The 24,174-nt window shown below is 39.3% G+C and overlaps 1 protein-coding gene across 1 annotated transcript in view; it reads left to right on the top strand.

The window, feature by feature from the left end:
* arid2 (AT-rich interaction domain 2) overlaps positions 1 to 24,174 on the top strand; it is an 80,285-nt gene that overhangs the window by 22,735 nt on the left and 33,376 nt on the right. The window contains exons 4-6 of the mRNA XM_033038133.1: positions 10,298 to 10,431; positions 12,660 to 12,878; positions 19,930 to 19,997. Of these exons, the coding sequence (XP_032894024.1) occupies positions 10,298 to 10,431; positions 12,660 to 12,878; positions 19,930 to 19,997 (421 nt within the window). The remainder of the gene's footprint in view (positions 1 to 10,297; positions 10,432 to 12,659; positions 12,879 to 19,929; positions 19,998 to 24,174) is intronic.

Genomic DNA, 24,174 nt, shown 5'->3' with positions numbered 1-24,174 from the left:
TTACGAACTGATTTGTACAATGAGGCAATGGCCATAAACAGGTTGTTATCTTGAGTAGTCTACTTCACATGCATGCTGAATTTTTTAATGGTACCATTCTTTCTAAAAGTAAATATTTTGGAAGTTATCAGTGACTGATCATTTTGTGCCATGGATAAGTGTAATTAGGAAGAGAGCCTTGTATTCATTTGGTACCTTTCAAAACCCTGTAGTATCCTAAACTGCTCTATAGTCATTGCAGTACTTTTGAAGGATTGCTGATGTTGTGATTTTCGACATGGGTAGATAAATCAAACAGGTCTTATTGTATTATTGTTGTGTGCTGGAAGGAATGTTTTCCACATCAAAAACTTGGCATTAAAGATGTGTGCAACATAATTTTTGATGAAAAAAATTTAAAGTGACCCGCAAGGTTTATTCTTTGATATATGAACTAAATTATTTTAAACTGAATTACATTTATTCTTAAATCTATACATTAATTATCAGGACTAAATTGAGCCTGCATTTATGATGTGTTAGATCTACAGTGAGAGCACACTATGCTGTGTTGAAAGCTAAAGCTCTTTGCATTGGGTCACTTGAGAGTAGAAATGGTATTGAATTCAAGCTGACATCTGTGGCAAGTGGTTTCCTCTTTCCATATTGTGAAGAATTGGCATTTGATGGATTTCTTTGTTTTTAAAACACTTCTTCTGGGGAGAATACTAACTCCAATCTATAACCCCAGTTTGAAATTTCAGGTTACTTGTATTTTATTTTGCTCGGTGGCAAATTGTTGGTAATTTCTAGTGGCAAAGGTTGGGTACGGCACTGCTTTTATTGTATTTATTCATTTGCTTGTCTTGCCTTTTCAGAGTTCTTGTCTCAGATTTTTGTGGTGGCTGCTTTATGGTGGCAAGGATGGTGAAATAGTCAACCTTTAGTGTCAGAAGTAATGGCAACTTCTGAAGTACTGGAACAAGGTTTTTTTAAAACAATGTCTCTGAAATGCCCGGGAAATGTTGCAAGTGAGTTTAGTAAATCACAATTACATTTTGGCAAACTAGCATTTACACAGATCATTTTAATAGTAATATTTTAAATATATAATGATTTTAATAGTTTTCTTATTTAAAGTTAGCTCGATATTTCAGCTTTAGCTTTATTTATGAAGTATTTAAAACAGTGGTAAAATATAGTGCTCTTTAGTTTCTGGTTTTCTGTCTTTGTGAATTATTCATTGCAATCGGTTGCTCAGACAGCCTGATATCTCTTTCTGGTTGGATCACTAGGATTCTATGGTACTGTTGTTTGACAGTAAACTGCTTTGGAAAATGGGGGGAGTAACTCAGCGGGTCATGCAGCTTCTTTAGAAAGGTAACATTTTGGATTGGGACCCCTCATGAGGCTGAAAGTATGTGAAGATGTTCAAGAGCTACCATCTTTGAAGACAGTGGTGAAAACTGTGACATTTCCATTGACCTCAAAATCTCGTGGGGATTGAGACAGCAGGAACTATTCTGATCAAGGAGATTTAAAAATCGTGGCAGGTGCTAACAGGACTCGAGAGGGTTATGCAGGTAAGTTTAGAGGGGCAAAGATGGTGCGAGTCGGAATAAGAGGAGGATGGGGGTGGGGGGGGGGGGGTAGTTCTGTTGTACAAGTAGACAGGAATTTGAGAAGGTCAGATAAAGTGCAAGAAGAGGAAGACAGGCAAGGGGTTCATAGAGTATTTTATTGTCACGTACCTATTAAGGTGCAGTGATAGTCTATTTACCACAGATTGATCAATGATCAATGGAGTCAAAAATGTTGGCGGGGGGGGGGGGGGGGGGGGGGGGAGGAATGGTTGTGTGTTGGTGGGAAAGGGATTGTGATACCCAAGGTATCTGAGGGCCTACTTGAAGCCAAGGGGTTTGTTTATGGACGTTTTAACACGAGGGGATGGACTGCAGTATGGATGTTGGTTCTGATTTATAAAAAAAAAAAAAAAAAAAATCCAAGCAGTCATTCACTATTTAAAAATGTTGCTTAATCAGTTTCTACATCTGAAAATAAGATGCTGAATCAGTTTCCACATCTCTTTCCTCTAAGGTTGTATGTTGAACCAGTTCAGTCTGACTAGCTTCTGTCTGTGATGTTTTAATGATGGCTCATGCAGACTGAAGTATACTCCATCTTATCCTATCATCGTATATTTTCTTATTGTTTAGCATCCCTGTAAATATGTTTGATTTCCTTCTAATAATCTGTATGTTGTGAGTTTGAACAAAGTTTTCAAATGTGACTTTTTTATGACTTGCCATATATTTATATCCTCTTGGGACAATCCCCGACAAGTTTCTTTGCAATGTCTACCTGGTTAAGCCTGTTTTATAGAATCTTTGTTGTTCTCCACAATCTTTCTAGAAATAAATGGTATTATCATTATAGATTTGTTTTATCTTGCTTGCAGAGCTTTTTCCATTATGAAGACCAGAATTGTAGAGAGAATGACAGGTTCTATATAGGTTTAAAAATTATTTCTGATTTTCTTGTAATTCTATTCCCTGAGAAATAAACAATGGTACTATGGAATGTTGTGGACTTAATAACATAACAACATTGCTTTAATTGTGAATCTGTTCCTCTGGGAGCATTGGCAGGTTTTACCTCTGATTCTAAAATCACAAAGGGAGAGAGATTCAAGGTGGATCATGGGATTAGCAAGTATTGAGATGTGGTTTTGTATTGAGAAAAGCATTGAGTTATTGAAGGCATTTGAGAGAAAATGATCCTGTTGTGTTATAAAATTTGGGGACAGAGTCTTGAATATTTGGGACTGCTGACTGCATTAGATTTTAAAAAAAATGGATGGCAAAGGAAGTCACCCAAAGTTCTTTTGGGACCCGTTTCCATCAGAAATGTAGAAGCACGAGACCATTCAGCCAATCTCGTTTGTCCATAGATATTCGTAACTCTTCAACTTTCTCCCAATTACAGCACTTGCTTCAATGCCTTGCAGGTTACAACTTTGTTTGTCTCTACCACCATCTAAATGAAATGGATATTTTCCTCAACTTCCTTTCAACACTTATCAATTACTTTCTGTACCCCGCTTTTGATTCTTCTATTACTGAAAGTGGATCCTTCATATTGACATTGTCTCGGTCCCTCTTCATTGTGTACAACTCAACTAATTTTCCTCTTCCCAAGGATACAATCCTAAATCTGAGATGAGACTTAGACAAACTATGTTGATTAACCAATGCGCCAGCTGCCGCAAGCATCTTTGGCATCTTTGTGCCTTCAAGCTTTTAAGCATGTGTATTGACAGGCAAGAGATTTTTCCGTGGAACCACGGATTTCCACGGATTTTGAATTTCGTTTAAAAAAAATCTAAATCTCTATAAATCTATAACTGGCTTTCCGCGAGACAGTGGGGGTGGGACTGATGATCGAGGGTGCTGATTGGACGAGAGGGACATCGGTCAGCAGGCACAGGACATGATGATTCAGCACGATGATTGGAGGAGGGATGCGTCCGGGGGCAGGACAAGCGAGGCCTGGTGAAGTGAGGCGCCGGGGCTGGGAGCGCAGGTAGCAGCAGCCCCGCGGGAGGACAACGGGAGAGTGGGCACTGGGCTGGGAAAGGCTGGGGCGCAGCTGCAGGGCCAGGGCCTTGTCCGTGTCAATAAGTGTTTTAAAGCAAGTAGAGGGAGTGTGAGTGAGCGCTGCTGAGCAGAGAGGGGAGTCTCTGAGTAAAGGTGAGGGGACGTCCCTGTGTGTGAGCAGTAAGGTGTTCCCTGTGAGTGTGAGCAGTGACGGGGTCCCTGTGAGTGTGATCAGTGAGGAGTCCCTGTGAGTGAGCAAAGGTGAGGGGTTTTGTGTGAGCAGTGAGGGGGTCCGTGTGAGTGAGCAAATGTGAGGGGTTTCCTGTGAGTGTGAGTGGGGAAGACCCTGCGAGAAATTAAGGGTAAACAGGCAAGAAAACTGTAATTTCAAGGTACAATTATTTTAAAAATCTGCATAAAGGGGGCAGGTTTGGAATCTGCCGAGGGATTTCTTTACTCAGAGGGTGGTGAATCTGTAGAATTCATTGCCACAGAGGGCTGTGGAGGCCGTCAATGGAATCAAATTTGTATATTTTGCTGCCTATGATAATATGTAGTTTGGCACTAAGAATTGTCAGCATCTAAACTTTTAAATGAAATACCAGGAAGAAGATATTTTTAATTGCCTTGTTTATGTTTTAAAGCTGAATGTTTATGTACAATTCACATTTTTGGTAAGATAATTGGAAATCACAAATTCAGATATTTTGGAAAATGAAATATTAAATTAATATTAATAGTTTCCAGTAACTGAACAGGTTATTTTGACACAGGAACAAAGAATAGGTGAAACATGATTTTAGTTTTTACCTTCATTTAGCAAATTCAATATCATCTCCAAATATCCCTTTGTTAAAGAATGCTTTTGGTCTTTTCTCTTTTCGCAGATCATATGTAAACAATCATAATTTTATGTTTTGAAGTAAAACTGAACATTTGCAGGAAAAATGTCTGCTGCTCATTTCTTAATGAATAATTATTAAGAATTATTATGAATAATTATTCAGTTCACTAATTGCAGCAAAAAATGTAAAGTTCTCTTTTTCCTTTTGTTCTTTCTTAGCATGGCCTTAACCTAAATATCAGATGTGTATTTCTTTGCTTGCATGGATCAATCAAATTGAGACTGTGGCCAAGAAAGTACACCAAAGCCTCAACATCCTCGGAAGAATGAGGAATTTCAGTATGTCTCCAATGATGATAACAAACATATAGATTCACCATAGAAAGCATTTAATTGGGATGCATCGGGGCTTGGTTTAGCAACAGCTGTGGTCACAATAACAAGAATTACAGAGAGTTATCTGTCTCCACTTTATACTGCATTGGGAAAACAGCTAACATAATCAAGGACCATTTTCACCCTGGTCATCCCCTCTCTGGGCAGAAATTACAAAAGCTCGATAACACGTTTCACCACATTCTGGAACAGTTCCCTGCTGTTATCAGATTAACTGTACTCATAAAACAGGGTATAGTCCTGATCTTCCAAGGTAGACACAAATGCTGGAGTAACTCAGCGGGACAGGCAGCATCCCTGGAGAGAAGAATTGGGTGATGTTTCGGTTCTGAAGAAGGGTCTCGACCCAAAACGTCACCCATTCCTTCTCTCCACAGATGCTGCCTGTCCTGCTGATTTACTCCAGCGTTTTGTGTCTACGTTCAATTTAAACCAGCATCTGCAGTTCTTTCCTACACGTCCTGATCTTCCAGCCTGTCTCATCGTGGATCTTGGACTTTTTGTGACTATAATGCAATACCACTACATTTGGCACACGGGTAATTTTCTCTTTGTTGTACTTGTGTACGTCTATATTCTACTCGTGCATTGTGTGATTTGACTGGATAGCACTCAAACAAAATCTTTTCACTGTATCTTGATAACATGACAATAATAAACCAATACTAATGATTTCATCTGAAAATTTAATATTGTCTATTACACGATAACATATGTACATAAAAGAAGTGTAAAATAACTGGGTAATTATAATTATATACAGAAATCATTGGGTTGATTGCATTTGTGATACTATAATATTATAGAACAGGTTACTATATTGCATTTGTCACCACTAGATATCTGCAAATGATACTTATCCTATTAATTCAGAAGAAAGGATTCTAAATAATTTTTGAAAACCATCTCATTTTAATTTAAGGTACACAAAAACGCTGGAGAAACTCTGGGTGCAGCAGCATCTATGGAGCGAAGGAAATAGGTGACGTTTCGGCCCGAAACGTCACCTATTTCCTTCGCTCCATAGATGCTGCTGTACCCGCTGAGTTTCTCCAGCATTTTTGTGTACCTTCGATTTTCCAGCATCTGCAGTTCCTTCTTGAACACAAACATCATTTTAATTTACCTGTTTTTAAAAATTATTTTTTAATCTTCAGAAATTAATTGCATAACTGGTTAAATAGTTTGGTCATCTCAAGTCTTTCCTTCCACCCCTTTTCTGACCTTGCAGTAAAGATTGTTCTGTCTTTTCTTGACTTTGTTCTTAAAAAGAGATCTTAACATGATTTAAATCATTAAAAGCATGATTTAAATCATTAAAAGTATATTTTTATCCTTTTGTCAAGTTGGGAAAAGGGGAAGTACAACGGGATCTGGGGGTCCTTGTACATCAGTCTATGAAAGTAAGCATGCAAGTACAGCAGGCGGTGAAGAAAGCGAATGGCATGTTGGCCTTTATAACAAGAGGAGTCGAATATAGGAGCAAAGAGGTCCTCCTGCAGTTGTACAGAGCCCTAGTGAGACCACACCTGGAGTATTGTGTGCAGTTTTGGTCCCCTAATTTGAGGAAGGACATTCTTGCTATTGAGGGAGTGCAGCGTAGGTTTACAAGGTTAATTCCCGAGATGGCGGGACTGTCATATGCTAAGAGAATGGAGCAGCTGGGCTTGTACACTCTGGAGTTTAGAAGGATGAGAGGGATCTCATTGAAACATATAAGATTGTTAAGGACTTGGACACGCTAGAGGCAGGAAACATGTTCCCGATGTTGGGGGAGTCCAGAACCAGGGGCAACAGTTTAAGAATAAGGAGTAAGCCATTTAGAACGGAGACGAGGAAACACTTTTTCTCACAGAGAGTGTTGCGTCTGTTGAATTCTCTGCCTCAGAGGACGGTGGAGGCAGGTTCTCTGGATGTTTTTAAGAGAGAGCTAGATAGGGCTCTTAAAAATAGCGGATGTCTTGCATGTCTTGCAGCCATGTCTCTAATTCCCACAACATCATACTTGCCAATTTCTAACTGAGCCTCAAGCTCGTCCACTTTTTCTTATACTTCGCGCATTCATATACAACAATTTGACCTCCGTATTCACGTCTCCCCTCGCACCGCTTGCAATTGGCCCTGACCTTACTCTTTAATCCCTTCTCGAACTTTCCTTCCCATTAATCCGAGAATCTTTTGTAATTTTTCCTGTTCTCACTTCCCCTTCAACCATCTTTATACTCCCATTTTGTCAATCCCCCCCCCCCCCCCCACTATTTAGTTTAAACCCACATGTGTAGTCCTAGCAAAACTGCCTGCCAGAATGTCGGTCCTCCTCCAGTCTCCTCCTACTTTCTGCTTGTATCATTAATCCTAAATTTCAAGCACTGGAATGTTTCTTCTATATAGCCTGTACTTGCAGTTACTTTTGCAGCCATGAGCAGCATAAAGCAGTGTCTCGGGTCGAGATCCTTCTTCAGACCCTTCAGATCCTTCAGGGTCAACCCGAAACATCACCCATTCCTTCTCTCCAGAGATGCTGCCTGTCCTGCTGAGTTACTCTAGCTTTTTGTGTCTATCTTCGGTTTAAACCATCATCTGCAGTTCCTTCCTACACATGGAACTGAAGGGCCTGTTTCTGTGCTGTATTTATAAAAGCCTGAATAAATCGTTGGGTCTTCCAACCATAAGTTTTTAAAAATATTTAACTATTCAAATATAAAAGGTATGTGAAACTTGTATTCTTGTATTTCTTTTAGACTATTTAATAATGGTATTCTGTATCTTAATGTTTAGCAGTCAATAGAATGGCAGCATAAATCATAGTTTTTGGCTTATCTGCAGACATTTTGCACATTAAAAATTCAATTGATGTTATTCGTCACATTCAGCATTGATTGTTGCATAACAGAAAAATAAAAGCTCCAACTCTCTAGAAGCATTTGTGTTATAACTTTCATAATTTTAAGCAGAAGCCACTGTAAATATACAAATAGATGTAGGTTAGACAAAATATGATCACAACAATCAGTCAATATTGAGATTAAAATAACCAAGCTTTAAATAGGTCAAATGTTAGTTTATGAGAAAATAGGTTTGAATCTCATCAGGCCCAAGAAATAGTTTGGGAGATTTGAAAATGTGCCTTAAATCCTGGATTTCCTATATGCAGAAGTCATTAACAGTGTGGCAAATTTCAGCTTGGTGACTAGTTGTGTTAAAATATCAACATTTATGTTCACCGTTATAAGATTTATCATTAAATGGCACAGCAGCAAGCAACAAAAATCTGATGTCTTAGTAAATTGATCCTGATGGCTGCCTGCTGCTTGGAAAGTTAAAGAAAATGTTGAGAAATGTCCGAAGTTAAGGCCTTGTTCACAGCACTTTCAATTTTGCTTCTCTACAAAATGTTTGGCCTCACCCTGGCAATGGAGGAGGCCAAGGACAAATGAGTCGGTGTGGGAATGGGAAGGGGAATTAAATTGGTTGGCAATAGGGAGATCCAGATTGCCACAAATCGAGAGTGTAGGTGCTCGGCAAGGCAGCTGCCTGGTCGACTAGGTGAGCATGTTACTCTGCCAACGAGGTGAGCATGTTACTCTGGTCAAAACTAGTATAGAATGCATTGGACTCGGGAGGGAAGTGCTGTTGGCAGTGATTATGCTCGACTTTGTATTTATGGTATATAAGCCTTGTCACAATTGCTGGGTATCTGTTTAGTTTAGAGGTACAGCGTGTAAACTGGCCTTTCGGCCCACCGATTCCGCCCCAACCAGCGATCCCCGCACATTAACACTACCCTGCACACACTTGGGACAATTTTACATTTATGCCAATTAACCTACAATCTTGTACATTTTTGGAGTGTCAGAGGAAACCAAAGGTCTTGGAGAAAACCCACGCAGGTCACGGGAGAATGTAAAACTCCTTACAGACAAACACCCATAGTCAGGATCGAACCTAGATTTCTGGCGCTGTTGGGCAGTCACTACACCACCATGCTGCCCTTGGTTAGCCTTGTTTCTAGCTTGGTACAGAATTATCTTTTGGTATACCTAATGGCTTTGCAAAGTTCATGCCTAGGTTTTTTTTGTACAAGTTGGAATCACCAACTTGTCTTCATTAGGGAGTGTTTCTCATGGTTCAACTATGGTTTCTGTTTGGAGAACATCTTTTTCTTATTTTCCACCCTATTTGTACCTCTCATAATTTTGCATACCTCTATCAGGACTCCCTCAACCTCGTCTGTTCCAAGGTAAAACAATCTTAGCCTATCCAGTCTGTCCTCATAACAAACATTCCATCTCATGCAATATCGTGGTGAAACTTCTGCACCCTCTCTTTACTTAATTTACTTAATACCACATAACAGGGAGCACAGGTCCATCTATTCTGATTTCTAATTTCGACAACTACCACAGTTCCTCTTCACTTTTGTGTGTGCATGTCTTGGCCTTTGTGGGGAGATTGTTTCCCAAGATCTACGGTGTGAAATAAAGTTAATAATATAATGATGCAACTCCCTTTTTAGTCAGATATGAAGGAGTCACTTCTTTCATTTATCAAGTAAAACATCTGATTGACTAGGCTTTGAATTTCTTGTAGTCTATGGGATGTAATTAATTTATTGTAAGTATGAGAGCCATAGTGATTCTCTTGATCAGTTAAATCCGGGAAAAAAAAGTTTTTTAACATGAAGCACATTTTTCTATTCAAATTTAAACTATTTTGCAAGGATATGAGGATTAAAATGTTATTTATTCATTACAGATGAATGAAATAAATATCATATGGAATAATTCTAACATATGACATACGATTGTTCTTGATTTACAATGGAACTTTAGGATTTGAAATTGTTTGGTGTGTTCAGCGGTTCATATTCTTCATCTTGGTTGCAGCTGTAAAAGAACAAATTCTGTCTCCTATCAGCCTTCCCGCACCAATCATTATCCATTTCCAGAATTTTGTGTATAGAACATTGATCTACATTTAAAAGCATGAGTAGAATTGATTGGATTTATTTTCCCTTCATGTCATGGCATAAAAGAAATATAAATATTGTTTGTTTATTCCATGTGTAATTCATTACCTGTTAAATGTTGTGGTCTGATTACTTTTTGAGAACTTCAGTGTAAAAGCGAAGCATCCATAATAATAGTATCACCGAGATTTCTTGAATGCAAATATTCTCTAGTATTCGTGAAACTAAAATAAGATATTGCCAATCCTGCTGAATTGTATTTTCACTATGTTAATTGATTGTAAATTTATTTCGTTGACTTAATGCCAAAAGGGAATTTGTAGTAAATAATGAGATATTTATTCCCTGTTTCTTCAGATTAATTTAAAGGTAGAATCTCAACAGCAAAAGAGAACATTGATTTTGAGGCTGGCAAATGTGTTCCTTGATTTTAAGTTGTAAAATCACTATCTTTAATTGCTGATGATAATAATATTTGCTGGTCTGCATTGATAATAATTATCTGTATTACAGATACCTTGAAGCTTATGAAAAGGTACATCACTTTGGTGAAGATGATGACGAGCTTGGTTCAGGTGGTCAGCGGGTCCAAGTTCCTGTTGGTGGGGTACCTTCATCATACAGTTACCAGCAGCATATATTTTCAGGTAAATGATAATTCAATCGTATTACTGGTTTTGTGCTACTGCACCAAAGTTAGAAATATAACAATCTTACAGCTTTTATGAATTTTTTTTAATGTCCATCACTGGAAATCTATGGAACCTTATTTTGTAGTGGATTAAAAATATAATTAATCTTCAAGTACTGAGGGATGATAACAAAAGGAAAGAGAAAGCAGGCTTAGTCAGCTACAATATTTCAGATCACACTCACTGAAATTTCCCTTTTGTGGATTTCAGCATATTTCCTCGGTTATCCTGTGGATTGTCATAACCCAGACAGTTTGTAAACGGGTAATACAGCCATGTGCTAAGTACCAAGTTGCAGAAAATTAGTGCAGCCCTGCAGCATCTAAGAAATGCATCCCAAATACTCGTTGGAGAGGACTTGTAGGCAACAAATACCTCATGAATATGTAATAAACAAAATGCTGCAGATAAGTTACTGAAATGGGTAGGGCTGCACCTTTCACCCAAATGGTATAGGTCAAATCCTAATTTTGAATAAATTGTATGTCTGCCAATATGCCATTTAAAAATAGTAGCACACAATTTAATCATTAATGGCAAATGGTGTAGAACATCTTTGCCAATGACCTTGCAAGAAATTAGCTGGAATATTGCCAAGTGATACCCAAAGCATTTATTTGGAAACTTATTTGCATTCACAAGGTGATGTAATGGCGAGAAATGTGCAGTCTTTACCAGCGGCGATGCGCACTTCAGTCGCTGCCTAAAGAAACCTAGTCTGGTTATAGGTCATTGGGATTGCCTCCCTCAGAAGAGGGGGATAGGTAGCCAGTCCAAAACTGTAAAAACACAAGATGCAAGATTTTGCATCGACCTGAAAATTACTCTGGAAAACTGTTTTAACCGTCTCTTATGTGATACCATGTTTTGATTCCTCCTGATGGCTTCGTCTTTCTAACTAGGCTATGTTGGGTAGTAGGGTTGAGGTGTACTTTGAGGGATGGGGAAAGAGATAAAGAAGTAAGCTTCTGGATAATGAGAACTTTTTGAGTGGAATAGATTATTTTTTTAATCCAGTTTGGAAATGACAACAGTTTTCATTGAGATGAGATCTTGCTTCATATCCAAGAGTGTAAAGAAAGACCCCGATCAATTTGTCAGTAAATTGAAAACATAAGCAGATTCAACGCAGATATTTGTTCTCCAAAATTGTTTATAGTCACTCCTGGTGCGCCCCTAAAATATGTGCGTTAGTATTGAAATCGGCCCTAATTTGCTGTACTTTTCTTGTGGACTTTTCTTGTGGACAAATTAATTTGGCCTTTGGAGTGCAAAACCACTTTACTGACAGCAAAAAGAAAAAACAAATTATGACCTCTGCTTTTCAGTTTGAAAATAAAATGGTTCTTCTTGTTACCTGTGTAATATATTATGATAGATGGACGAATGTAGAACTAGTCATTCTTGTCCATCCATCAATCAATATAGGAGTTTCTCTGCAGGCTGCCATGTTGGATGTTATGAAGATAGAATCTTCAATTTTAAGGTTGCAAGGGTGAAATGCAGAGTAAATTTAAACCTTTTGTCAGCCACATAAATATATGGGTATGGGCAAGGTGTTGCTAATTCAATGCATTGGTTGTGATTTTGGTGTTTTCAGTTAACATTTAGTGGCACTATGAAAGCATATTTTCATATGCTGAGGCATACCTGTTACATCACAGGAAATTATTGCAAGCTTACAAAAAGAATTGTGAAGAAACTTAATTGAAAGAAGTAATGTGTTTTCATGTAGAAAGTTTGGATCATTTCTCTATATTTTGTAAATATCATGGGTAACTATTTCCAATAACAGTTTTAAAAAAAAAATGGAAAGTAGTAATCACCAATGTGTTCATTTGGTTTGGCTTTCTTCTGATCCCAATCATCTTTAATAATTTAAAGCTCAGTGGTAAAGTTTTGAAATAATGGTGTGCAGTCAGGCTTTCTTGGTTTAAGTAGTAATAATCAACTAGTATATCTTATTTTTTGAAAATGTAACCAGCAATTACTTAATTACTTTATAAACTAATTGCATAGATTTTAAAAGAAAATTTAATTTAATTTTACCCAACCTCTGCCCCCAGTTTAAAATTCACGGGTACAATGTATTTGTGCTGTTTAACATATTAATTAATTTGTGTCAAGTGAATAATATTGAACTTGTGAAAGTTACTGTTTATATTTTGCTCTCTTTCTCTTAGATTATATTCGGCAAAGCTATGGACTTAATACAGAGTTTGTCAAAGTTAGTATCTACAATAAATTGGTGCTCTCCCTTATGTCTGGACTCCCTAATGAAGTTGATTTTGCAATTAATGTTTGCACTCTTCTCTCAAATGAGAGTAAGCACATTATGCAACTTGAAAAGGACCCCAGAATCACCACTATACTACTTGCAAATGCTGGAGTTTTTGATGATAGTAAGTTAATTTATTTAATATTGAAATACCTTAACGATATTTGATGTTGCTTTTTTTGTTCAAATTCAAATATGGTACTGTAAAACATAAGGTAATATGTGTGAATTGTTCATAATCTACATAATTGTATATCTTAAAATTTAAAGAGAAATGTGATACATTATGCATGAGATATTCATGCACACTTCTTCCACTAAGAGTATAAATGTCTTGTTCTGGAATAGTTGATCATTTAGTTTTCTTTGATCGGCAACTTTTCCTATCATTATTGTTAAACAATTAGGACAAACATTCAAAACTATCCAATTAAAGTAATATTTAATGCTAATTTGTATCTGGAACAATACTGAATAGGAGCAGACCAGCACTTGGTATGTCATCTTCCATGCCTCGGTGATTTAACTGCTTATCTATATACTTGGGGCAATTTATCCTGTATTCCAATCTGCCTTTGGATATTTTTTTCCTCTAAAGTACTTACCCCCATCCCTAAACCCACCAGATTTAGATTTCTCTACGATGGGGAAATGTTTCCTATGGTCCACTTTATGCCCCATTTCAGGTTTCTGTCTCTGCCTCCTTGGCAGCCTAACAAACTCAGTCTATCAATTTTAGTTTAGATACCACGCAAAAATACGCCCTTTGGCCAACCCAGTCCACGCCGATTAGCTATCCCCATACACGAGCACTATCCTACACACTAGGGAGAATTGTTCCCGCAGCTAATTAACATACAAATCTGTATGTTTTTGGAGTATGGTAGGAAACTGGAGCACCTGAGGAAAACCCATGTGGTCATCGGGAGAACGCATAAACTCCGTACAGATAGTACCCATAGTAAGGATCGAACCCAGGCCTCCGGCGATGTAAGGCAGCAACTCTGCACCACCGTGCTGCAAATTCTCACCTTGTAACTGAAACTGTCCATCCCAGAAACATCCCAGTGATTCTTCAATGACTTTTAAGAGGCTATTAGATAGACATATGGCTATGCAGGGACTGGAGGAATATGAATCGCATGCAGGCAGAGATTAGTTTAACTTGGAATCATGTTCAGGACAGCCATCGCAGGCCAATAGACTTGATCCTGTGCTATATTACTGTGCTATACAAAAGATGGTCACACTTTGCATTTAAGCTTCATACAAATGGCTGGTGAAGTGTAAATTTTCTACTCCAGTTGAAGATAGACACAAAATGCTGGAGTAACTCAGCAGGTCAGACAGCATCTCTGGAGAAAAGGTGTAGGTGACGTTTCGGGTCGAGACCATTCTTCAGATCCTTATTTCCAGAGATGCTGTCTAATCTGCTGAGTTACTCCAGCTTTTTGTGTCTATCTTTGATTTAAACCTGCATCTGCAGTTTCTTCCTACACTTTTCTCCTCCAGCTGTTGGATTCTTTCTCCTTTCCCCTATTTTAGTGATTAATACATTCAGTTTTATGTGGATGTTGATATCAAGGCAGCAGACCTACATGGTTACTAACTTTAATATTTCTTCATTAATTGTGCTAGAATTTACTGTTTCCTAAAGGAATTATTGGTTCTTTTTTTTTGGAATTGCCTATTTTGTTCCTATCTTCAGCAATGTTTTGATGTGTAATGTGAATTGAATGTAATGATGATACTTGCAAGGGTGGTGCAGTGGTGGAAGGGACATCAGAAAATCCGTCAGGGGGGCTGAACCCTCGGAAAGCGCCTGGACCTGATGGTATACCCGGTCAAGTTCTCAAAACCTGTGCAGACCAACTGGTTGGAGTTTTTGCGGACATTTTCAACCTCTCTTCTGAGGTCTGAGGTTCCCAGCTACTTTAAGAGGGCATCAATAATACCCAAGAAGAGTAAGGTGCCGTGCCTCAATGACTATCGACCAGTGGCACTAGCGTCTGTGGTGGTGAAGTGCTTTGAGAGGTTGGTTATGGGGCATATCAACTCCTACCTCGACAAGAACCTTGACCCACTACAGTTCGCCTACCGCCACAACAGATCAACGAGGATGCAATCTAACTGGCTCTCCATTCCGCATTGGACCACTTGGACAATAAAAACACTTACGTCAGGCTGTTGTTTATAGACTACAGCTCGGCGCTCAATACCATCATCCCCTCCAAAGTGGTTACTAAGCTCACGGAACTTGGTCTCTGCGCATCCCTCTGCAATTGGATCCTCGACTTCCTCACTCACAGACCACAGTCGGTTCAAATTAGCATAAATACTCCATCCTCAGTAACAAAGCTGCGTGCTCAGCCCCCTGCTTTACTCACTCTATATCCATGACTGTAGCTGGACATAGTGCGAACTCCATCATCTAGTTTGCCGACGACACTATTGTTGTTGGATGAATTACAGATGGTGATGAGTCAGATTATAGAAGTGTGATCTGAAATGAAGTGAGTCTGAAATGTTACATCTCGAAGATATGAGATTCGTCCTAGCAGGTAAAGCAGACTAATTCTTAAAGATTTGGTCTCCTTTTATCGACTTATTACAAGTATATGGTGCAACATAACCCTGGAAATCTATCTATTCTTTCACGAACTATCAATATCACTACTTAACTTTCTCTTTCTCTTTTTTGCTTCTGTTACTTTTCTATTATTAAATTGAAATCAGGAAGTTGTACACGAAATGTATTATGTTATACACGGTTTATACTACTGTACATTGCTTCTAATAAAAATATTAAAAAAAAAAAAAAAGGAAGTGAGATCGACCGATTGACCAAATGGTGCCAGCACAACAACCTGGCACGCAACATCAATAAAAAAGACCAAGGAACTGATTGTGGACTTTGGAAGGGGAAGGATGAGGACCAATAATCCTGTTTATATCAATGGGTCGATGGTAGAGAGGGTCAAAAACTTCACATTCCTGGGCGTGCATATTTCCGAAGATGTTTCCTGGACCCAGAACACTGATGCAATTATGAAGAAGGCACAACAGCTCCTCTACTTCCTGAGAAGACTACGGAGATTTGGTATGTCAAAGACGATTCTCTTGAAGTTCTACAGGTGCACAGTAGAGAGCGTACTGACTGGTTGCATCGTGGGCTGGTTCGGCAACTTGAACATCCAGGAGCGGAAAAGACTGCAAAATGTTGTGAGCACTGCCCAGTCCATCACTGGCTCTGACCTCCCCACCATCGAAGGGATCTATTGAAGTCGCTGCCTCAAAAAGGCAGCCAACATCATCCTGGCCACACACTCATTTCACCATTGCCATCGGGAAGAAGGTACAGGAGCCTGAAAACTAACGTCCAGGTTCAGGAACAGCTTCTTTCCTACAGCCATTCAGGCTATTGAACACGGCAACAAATAAGCTTTGAACTACAACAGACTTAATATTATTGCACTTATATTTGTTGATTTATTGAGTATGTGTGTGTGTATATATACACACTGAATTTTCTGTATTATGTTTACGTATTCTGTTGTGCTGCAGCAAGCGAGTATTTCATTGTCCTATCTGGGACATCTATATTACTAAAAATTTTTGTTTGTGCCGGCAATATGTCACTTCTGCTCTGCTTTTTCCTATCATCTTCCAAATACGATGCCATCCCATTTTCACATATTCCACTCACATTTTTCTCGTCGAAGCAATAAACATCTTCCCGTCGCATTCCGACCTATATTTCCTAAGTTATTCATGATTTAAAGTTTTTTTAAAAAAAACAAAAAATGCTTTCTCCGAGAGCGTCCAGTGATGATGTCACAATGCCTCTCACAGTGCACCAATCACAATGGGCTCTCAAGCTGCCTGCCGACTGCCACAATGACATCACAATGGGATGCTGCCAACTGCTACAATGACCGTTGCCAACAGTAACAATGGTCTCTCAAGCTGGCTGCCTCTTACAGTGCACCAATCACAATGGACTCTCAAGCAGTCCAGGCCCTGCCGCTGCTCTATGAGCTGGGGCAGGGAATGGGAGTGAGGAGAGGAGGAAGAGGGAAATGAGGAGGAGGGAGATGAGGTTGTGTCCCTACCCTCTCTCCCTCTGTGCCCCTCCCTCTCTACCCCCTCCACCTCCCCCTCCCTCTCTACCCCTCCATCTCTAGGGAGTGGTGAGCATTGAGACCTATGGGTTAGTGGTGGAATATTGCGTTCAGGGTCCATCCCTCCAATGTGACGCTGCATCTCTCACACACCCCCCCCCCCCCCCCCCCCCCACCCGCGTTGGGGGACGGGACCTGGGTAGGTCCTGTGGCAGGGAATGGGAGTGAGGGGAGGGGGATGAGGTAAACGAGGAGGAGGGAGATGGGGTAGGGTCTCTACCCCCTCTCCCTCTCTGCCCCTCTCCCTCTCTATCCCCTCCCTCTACTCCTCCCCCTCCAACTCTACCCCCTTCCCTCTCTGCCGGCCCTCCCTCTCTACCCCCCTCCCTCTCTAGGGAGTGGTGAGTATTGAGACCTATGGATGAGTGGTGGAATATTGCTTTTGGGGACCAGCCCTCCCATGTGACGCCACATGCCCCCCCCCCACTTGGTCTAGTATGACAATAAAACACTCTTGACTCTTGAATGACAAATTTCCTGATGCCATTTTTAAATGAAGACGTAGTTTTCAAATGGTTTTCGAATATATTCTTAATATTGCAGAAAGAAACCCATTCATTCAGGTTCAGTACAAAGGACTTGCTTTACCCTTTACTGATCCATATTGGTTTTCTCTATAATCAATCCAAATTCAGTAAGTGTTCACTAGTACCCTTAGTTATAGATTTCAGAAATCTCCTTGCAGCAGTTGAGTAAGATCTATAATTTCTAGTTTTGTTCTCTTTCAGAGTAACATTTGATTTTGCACTCTTTCAATCTAACTGAAATTTCCAGAAACAACACTCTGGAAAGTTAAAGCCATAACACTTTTATCAGTTCATAAATACCTTGTGTAAAAAATTGTTGGGTTCGGGGGACTTAATTAGTCTTTAGTGCCAGTTCTTTAAAATTCGCAAATTAGTGTTTTCCAGTTTATGTTAACTTTAGCAATTCTAGTCCTTGATTTAATCCTTGCGCTGGGAATGTCGATATATTTTCCTCTTCACTCTACAGTGACATTTGTCGCGATGGACAGGTCAGTTTGGTGATGGGAAGAGGAATTGAATAGCATGCAATCTGAAGCTCAGGGTGGCCATTGCATACAGAAACAGTAGTTATTGGTTATCGTGTTCTAATGGTCTTTGTTCTGAGATAATTTTGTTTTGCTTTCCATATGCTGTTTCCTGCATTGTGTTGATATTTCAGAAGTTCTTTTCTCCATAGCATCATAGCCAAAGTTCATTTCTAGATGAAAATAAATTCATCATGTTGCTGCTTCTGTGCAAAGTGATTCCGATATTTTTGCAACATTACAAATGTAATTTGCAAATTCTTCATTGGCTGTAAAACTTTGAGTTGTCTCAAAATTATGCATGATAAATAAATTCTCTTTAGTTTTGATTATTGTACAGTGAATGGAAAACAACTGGCCAGTATCTGCGTTATCGATTACCTTTCAATTTGATGCCAATTATGTGGTTTAGTTAAAAACCTGTGTGAAATTGGCTTTGTTTAAATATATAATTTCATTGAAAGAACTTCAAGCTAAATTAATACAGCATGTTGGAATAAAGGAAGAAATAATGTTGAATTGTGTTTTCCTTACTACTTTGAGGAGCTAAGGGCAGCCAGGTTGTATGGGATGGGGAATTGATTTGGCTTGCATCTGGGATCTCCTGGGGACAGTGTCTGATGAAGGGGAGGGTTGGATTGAATGAACCAGTCACGGAGAACGTGGTCTCTACGGAAAGCAGGAAGAATGGGGGAAGGGATGATGTGACTGACTTGTGGGATTGCATTGAAGCTGGTGGAAATGTTGGAGAACGTTTTGGATGCAGAGGCTGGTGGGGTGAAAGGCAGGGACTAGGTTATTTCTATACCCGTTCTGTCTGGGGACAGGAGGAGGAGCAATTCACAACTGCAGAGAAGAAAATACATCTGAGGCATTGCAAGAGACATTGTTGGAGGAAGTGTAATATAGATAACTGTCTGGGTTTGTCAGGTGGAGGCAGATCAATTAAGTGATTAAAGGTATCAGAGATTATTATATTTTTACAGCGGAGATTGACAGATTTTTGATTAGTAAGGATGTCAGGAGTTATGGGGTGAAGGCAGGAGAATGGGGTTGAGAGGGAAAGCCATGATTGAATGGAGGAGTAGACTTGATGGGCAAAATCACCTTATTGTTCTCCAAGAACTTATGAACGTTTGAGATGGTTCAAGTGAATTTGAGGGCAAGGTGAAAGTTAGTGGTGAAGTTGATGACATTTACAAGTTGTGGTCTGGTGCAGGAGGCAGTGTCAAATGCAGTTGTCGATATAGTGAAGAAAGAATTGAGGGAGTAGATCGAGTACATTTGGAACAGAGTGTTTTTAATGTAGCCAACGAAGAGATAAATCATGTGAATGTCCATATCTGACATATTTGATTTGAAGAAAGTGTCTGCATTGTCTTTTGTGTCTCTATTTTCGGTTCAGTTGTGTTTGCTACTTTAACTGCTACTGCTTTAGGCTTACTCCAGATTTGATTTAGAAATTCAAATTCGTTTGGGGTAAATTAAGTACATTTTATATGTGAAGAAAATTTGGTAATTTCCATTGATCTGTTTAGAGAATTGTGCAGCCCATTGATCTAAATAACAAAACAATCCAATTATTTTGAAGAAATGTTATATCATGAGAAGTGCAAACACGGCAATATAGCATTTTACTATTTTACTTTACACACTGATTCGTTTAAATGTTTTGGGTATGTTTTGGCAATGCGCACTATTTGTGGAATTTTTCTGCAGCTAGTATTTGTGACAAATTCTTTGAATGCCTCGATAAATTTTCATTTAGTTGTGTTATTTGACCAGCAAAAATATTAAATTTGCATTGGTTTTTATTTGCTTTGTTTTAAAAGTAAGTTTACCAATCAAAACAGTCCTTTTGGATGGCCAACAATGCTTAGCTTTAAACTATGATAATAAACTATACTTTGTGCTTACATGTCCTAATATTACTATGTTCACAGCTTTGGGAACCTTGTCTTCTGTGTTTGGAACAGAGTGGAAGGAAAAAACAGGCAGAAATTTTATTAAGGTAAAACATGTTTAATAGATTTGTGCAGGAACAATTTTAAAATATGTCCAGCTTATAACATGAAATAAAATTTTGAATTCAGACCTTCCGCTTGTAAAGCAGCCACATAACGAAGGAACTATTTCACCCCCGGTCACTCCTCCTTCTCACCTCTCTTGTTGGGCAAAAGATACAAAAGCTTGCAAACATGTACCACCAAATTCATGACTGCTTCTTCCCCTCTATTAATAGACTACTGAATGGTCCTTCCATAAGGTAGGATGTGCTGTAGTCTTCTAACCTACCTCATTGCAGACCTTCGATCTTTACTTAGTAACTAACACAATAACACTATATTCTGCACTTTGGTATTTTTCTCTTTGCACTATCTGTTTTACATGTGTATAACTTGATTGTATGTGTATAACATGATTTAACATATAGCACCCAATCCAAGCTCTTCACTCAGTAACTGCGACAATAATAAATCAATGCTCGTAAATTGGAAATTATCAAAGTGGTGGAGGGCATTTGAGATAGAAGTGGTCTTCACTGTCACCTTTTCATGCAGCAAACAATTTTCTGATGTGTCATGGCAATTTCCTATCTGCAGGTTCAGATCCCAGTTATGTGTAGGAAGGAACTGTAGATGCTGGTTGAAACCGAAGACAGACACAGAAAGCTGGAATAACGGTGGGCCAGGCAGCATCTCTGGAGAAAAGGAATAGGTTTCGGTTAGAGATCCTTCTTCAGACTTCATTGGGATACAGAACTGTATGTCCTCAACAGAGGCCTCACCTTCGTTCACCTCTGCCCCCACTTCAATGCGTTCTAGGTCAGCCATGACGTGGAGTTTTTCTTCTGTTGCCACGCTACCCTGCCTTTTTCTATAAGAAGGAATCCTCACCACTCAGTGATGACCCCTTCTCTCGTCTCCATCGGTCCCACTCCTCTTGGACTCCCGTGGACGGTCTTTTACCCTCTTTAGACCTTTTCATTTCTAACTACCAGCGTGATATCAACTGTTCCACTACCCTAACCTACTTTAACCCATCCCCTTTTGAATGTATAGCCCTCTGCTCACTCTGCAGCAACCACAATATTATCAAACTCGCCGGCAAGGAAGGTGCCATGGTAATCTGGCGAGGTAGCCTCTACTGTGCTGAGGCCAGGCGCCAGCTCTTGGACGCTTCCTCCTGCTTACCCTTGGACCACGATTCCACAGATGAACACCATCATCTCAAAGACCATCTCTGATTTCATCATTTACGTACAATTATCTGCACTCCACAACCTCCAACCTTATCGTTCCCCTGCCCTGCAAGGCCCGATTTTACCTTCTCCCCAAAATGCATAAACGCAATTGCCCTGGCAGACCCATTGTTTCTGCCTCCTCCTGCCCCACTGAAGTCATTTCCACGTACTTCGACTATATCTTATCCCCCCCTGGTCCAATCCCTCCCGACGTATGTCCAAGGTCTCACATACCCTTCGTCTCTTTAATGACTCTGGAACGAGTTTTCCAGGCTCATGTTTCCTTATTCAAGTCTGAAGAAAGGTCTCGACCCAAAACTTCACCTTTTCCTTTTCTCCAGAGATGCTGCCTGACCCACTGAGTTACTCTAACTTTCTGTGTCTGTCCTAGTAATCTTTGTTGTTTTATCTACATTTAACACATGCATACTTGTGTATGAGATGGTGGAACTACTTTTCAAATATGTGAAAATTAATTAGAGAAGGGAAGTATTTCCAAACCATTGGCCCAATATATCTCCAAGAATTATAGACCAAATAGCTTGACATTAATTATAGGAAATATTAGAGTCCTTACTTAAAGCTGAGATGTGGCAGACAGAAGTACAGAAATTGATAATATAAACAACAGTAAGCATAGATTTCAAAAAAGGAAGGCCATGCTTGGTTGATAAAGAAAAATTGGATGATTGAATTAAGTAGATGAAATACATTTGTATTTTCTGCAGCATTTGGTTAAAATACTGCATAACAGACTCTACAAAGTAGAGGAGTATCAGACTAGTCAGCTGGTTACAAGACTGGTCAGTAATAAGTCGTTATAGCAAGCATGAGATTTCTCCTCGGATCTGCGGATTTTGAGGTTCGGTGGGGCATCGCTGCCACCGTGGCTCCATCGTCGCAAGGCTTCAACGCCTCACTTCAAACCTCCGTGTTGCTAAGCGGGTGAGCGGCCGAGCCCCGTGGTGCCCAGCTGCAGGCACCGTCAGCCGCTTCGTCCGACCCGGGCTTCTATCTGCGAGGCCCTGGCCAGGGTTCTACGCAGAGATCCAGGAGGCATCGAGACCGCCACGGTGAGGCCTGGCGGCGGTGGGGCCCTGCCGAATTTCATAATCCGTGAATCTGCGGAGAAATCGATCTCTTCCTCTTTTTTCAGTTTTTTCCTGTCTCATGTCTGTTATAGGTAGCTACACAGGCTGCTAAAAATGGGTAGGTGTTGATTCTGAATGATTTGCACTTGGGAATCAGAAGGACAATTTCTGTATCTAGATGTAATTCCATAGGATCAGGGCGTTAAAATAGAGGAAGCTTATGCTAAACAGACGCTTGTGAACTTGTTGAAAGGGCAAATGAACTTCAATGCAGAAACGTGTGGGAAGGCTACAATAAAGCCTTAATAGCTTGCAGAGCAAGGAAATCTGAGTACATCGGTGATTGTTACTGTGGGGTTTTTTTAAGGCATACGATGCACAGAACAACATTTTTTTGAAATGACCCAGGAAAGGCAAGAAATTCAGTGTGAAATTTTATCCGAAACTGCCATCATTAAGTAGTTGACGTGTGAATCTTGTCATCACGTAGAATGGTTGAGAAAGAATTAAAAGGTTGTGTTAATAAAGGTACTGTTTTAAATGAGGATTGATAGATGATGGCTCATGTGAAATGTAATTTTTAGCTTTCTGAAATTTAATTTTGCATCGGTTCATTAACAGTACAAGTTGACTGGTTTAATTTTTCCTAATTAATTTTATTCAGTAACAAGGTAATGCAGCTAGAGTCGTGTATTTAATCATTCAACCAAACATTTTAAATGTTAAAATTGAATTCTCTAAACAAGTTGGACACAGAAATTCAAAATATCTGATTTGATTTTGTTATATGGCCATTCCAAGTAAAATATTCATAAATTTTAATGTAATTTGAAAATATATATATATTTGTAGCAGAGATTGCTAATTATTAAAATTATGGCATGGTTGATATATTCATTCAACTTTACCATTATTTAAATAATTAGCAAACTCTGCTGTCACTCAATATCTGAAACTTCTGGTTATTTGAAACAGAGATCAGGTTTCATTTCATGTAATGGAATATGGATTATATTTATCATTGAGAGTTGGCTTTCAGTACTTTTTTTAATGTTATTTTGCACAAGCAGATAAAACATTTTCTCTCATAGGCAGACACCTACGAGTTCAGTAACTTTGTTGGCACTCTTTAATCGTTTAATCTTACTTTAAATTCCTCTTCAATAGAAATAACTGAATTCTGTTAATTATGGCAGAGCATGAATGAGGTTACTGGGTATCTGGTTCGATGTGCATTAATAATTGGTTTAATTCAAGAACAGAGAAATACAGGATTACACATAGAACATAGAACAGTAAAGCACAGGAACGAGCCCTTTGGCCCACAATGTTTATACCAAACATGATGCCTAGTTAAACTGATCTGATCTGTCTGTAGGTAGACAAAAATGCTGGAGAGACTCAGCGGGTGAGGTAGCATCTATGGAGCAAAGGAATAGGCGACGTTTCAGGTCGAGACCCTTCTGTCTACGTGATCCAAGTCAAGAGTGTTTTATTGTCATATGTCCCTGATAGGACAATGAAATTCTTGCTTGCTGCAGCACAACAGAATATGTAAACATAGTACTTAACGGGAGAAAAAAAGTTCAATGTGTATATGTACACATACAAGCATACTCAATAAATAAACAAGTATAGTGCAATAATAATAATAGTCTGTTGTAGGTCAGAGCTTATTTGTCGTGTTTAATAGCCTGATGGATGTAGGGAAGAAGCTGTTCCTAAACCTGGACATTACAGTTTTCAGACTCCAATACCTTCTTCCTGATGGCAATGGTGAAATGAGTGTGTGGCCAGGATGGTGTGGATCTTTGATGATGTTGGCTGCCTTTTTGAGGCAGCGACTTCGATAT

The sequence above is a fragment of the Amblyraja radiata genome, chromosome 19, assembly GCF_010909765.2.
Source record: "Amblyraja radiata isolate CabotCenter1 chromosome 19, sAmbRad1.1.pri, whole genome shotgun sequence".
Taxonomy (NCBI): Eukaryota; Metazoa; Chordata; class Chondrichthyes; order Rajiformes; family Rajidae; genus Amblyraja; species Amblyraja radiata.
The sequence above is the reverse complement of the archived record's forward strand: the minus strand, read 5'-3'. Positions and strand labels throughout refer to the sequence as shown.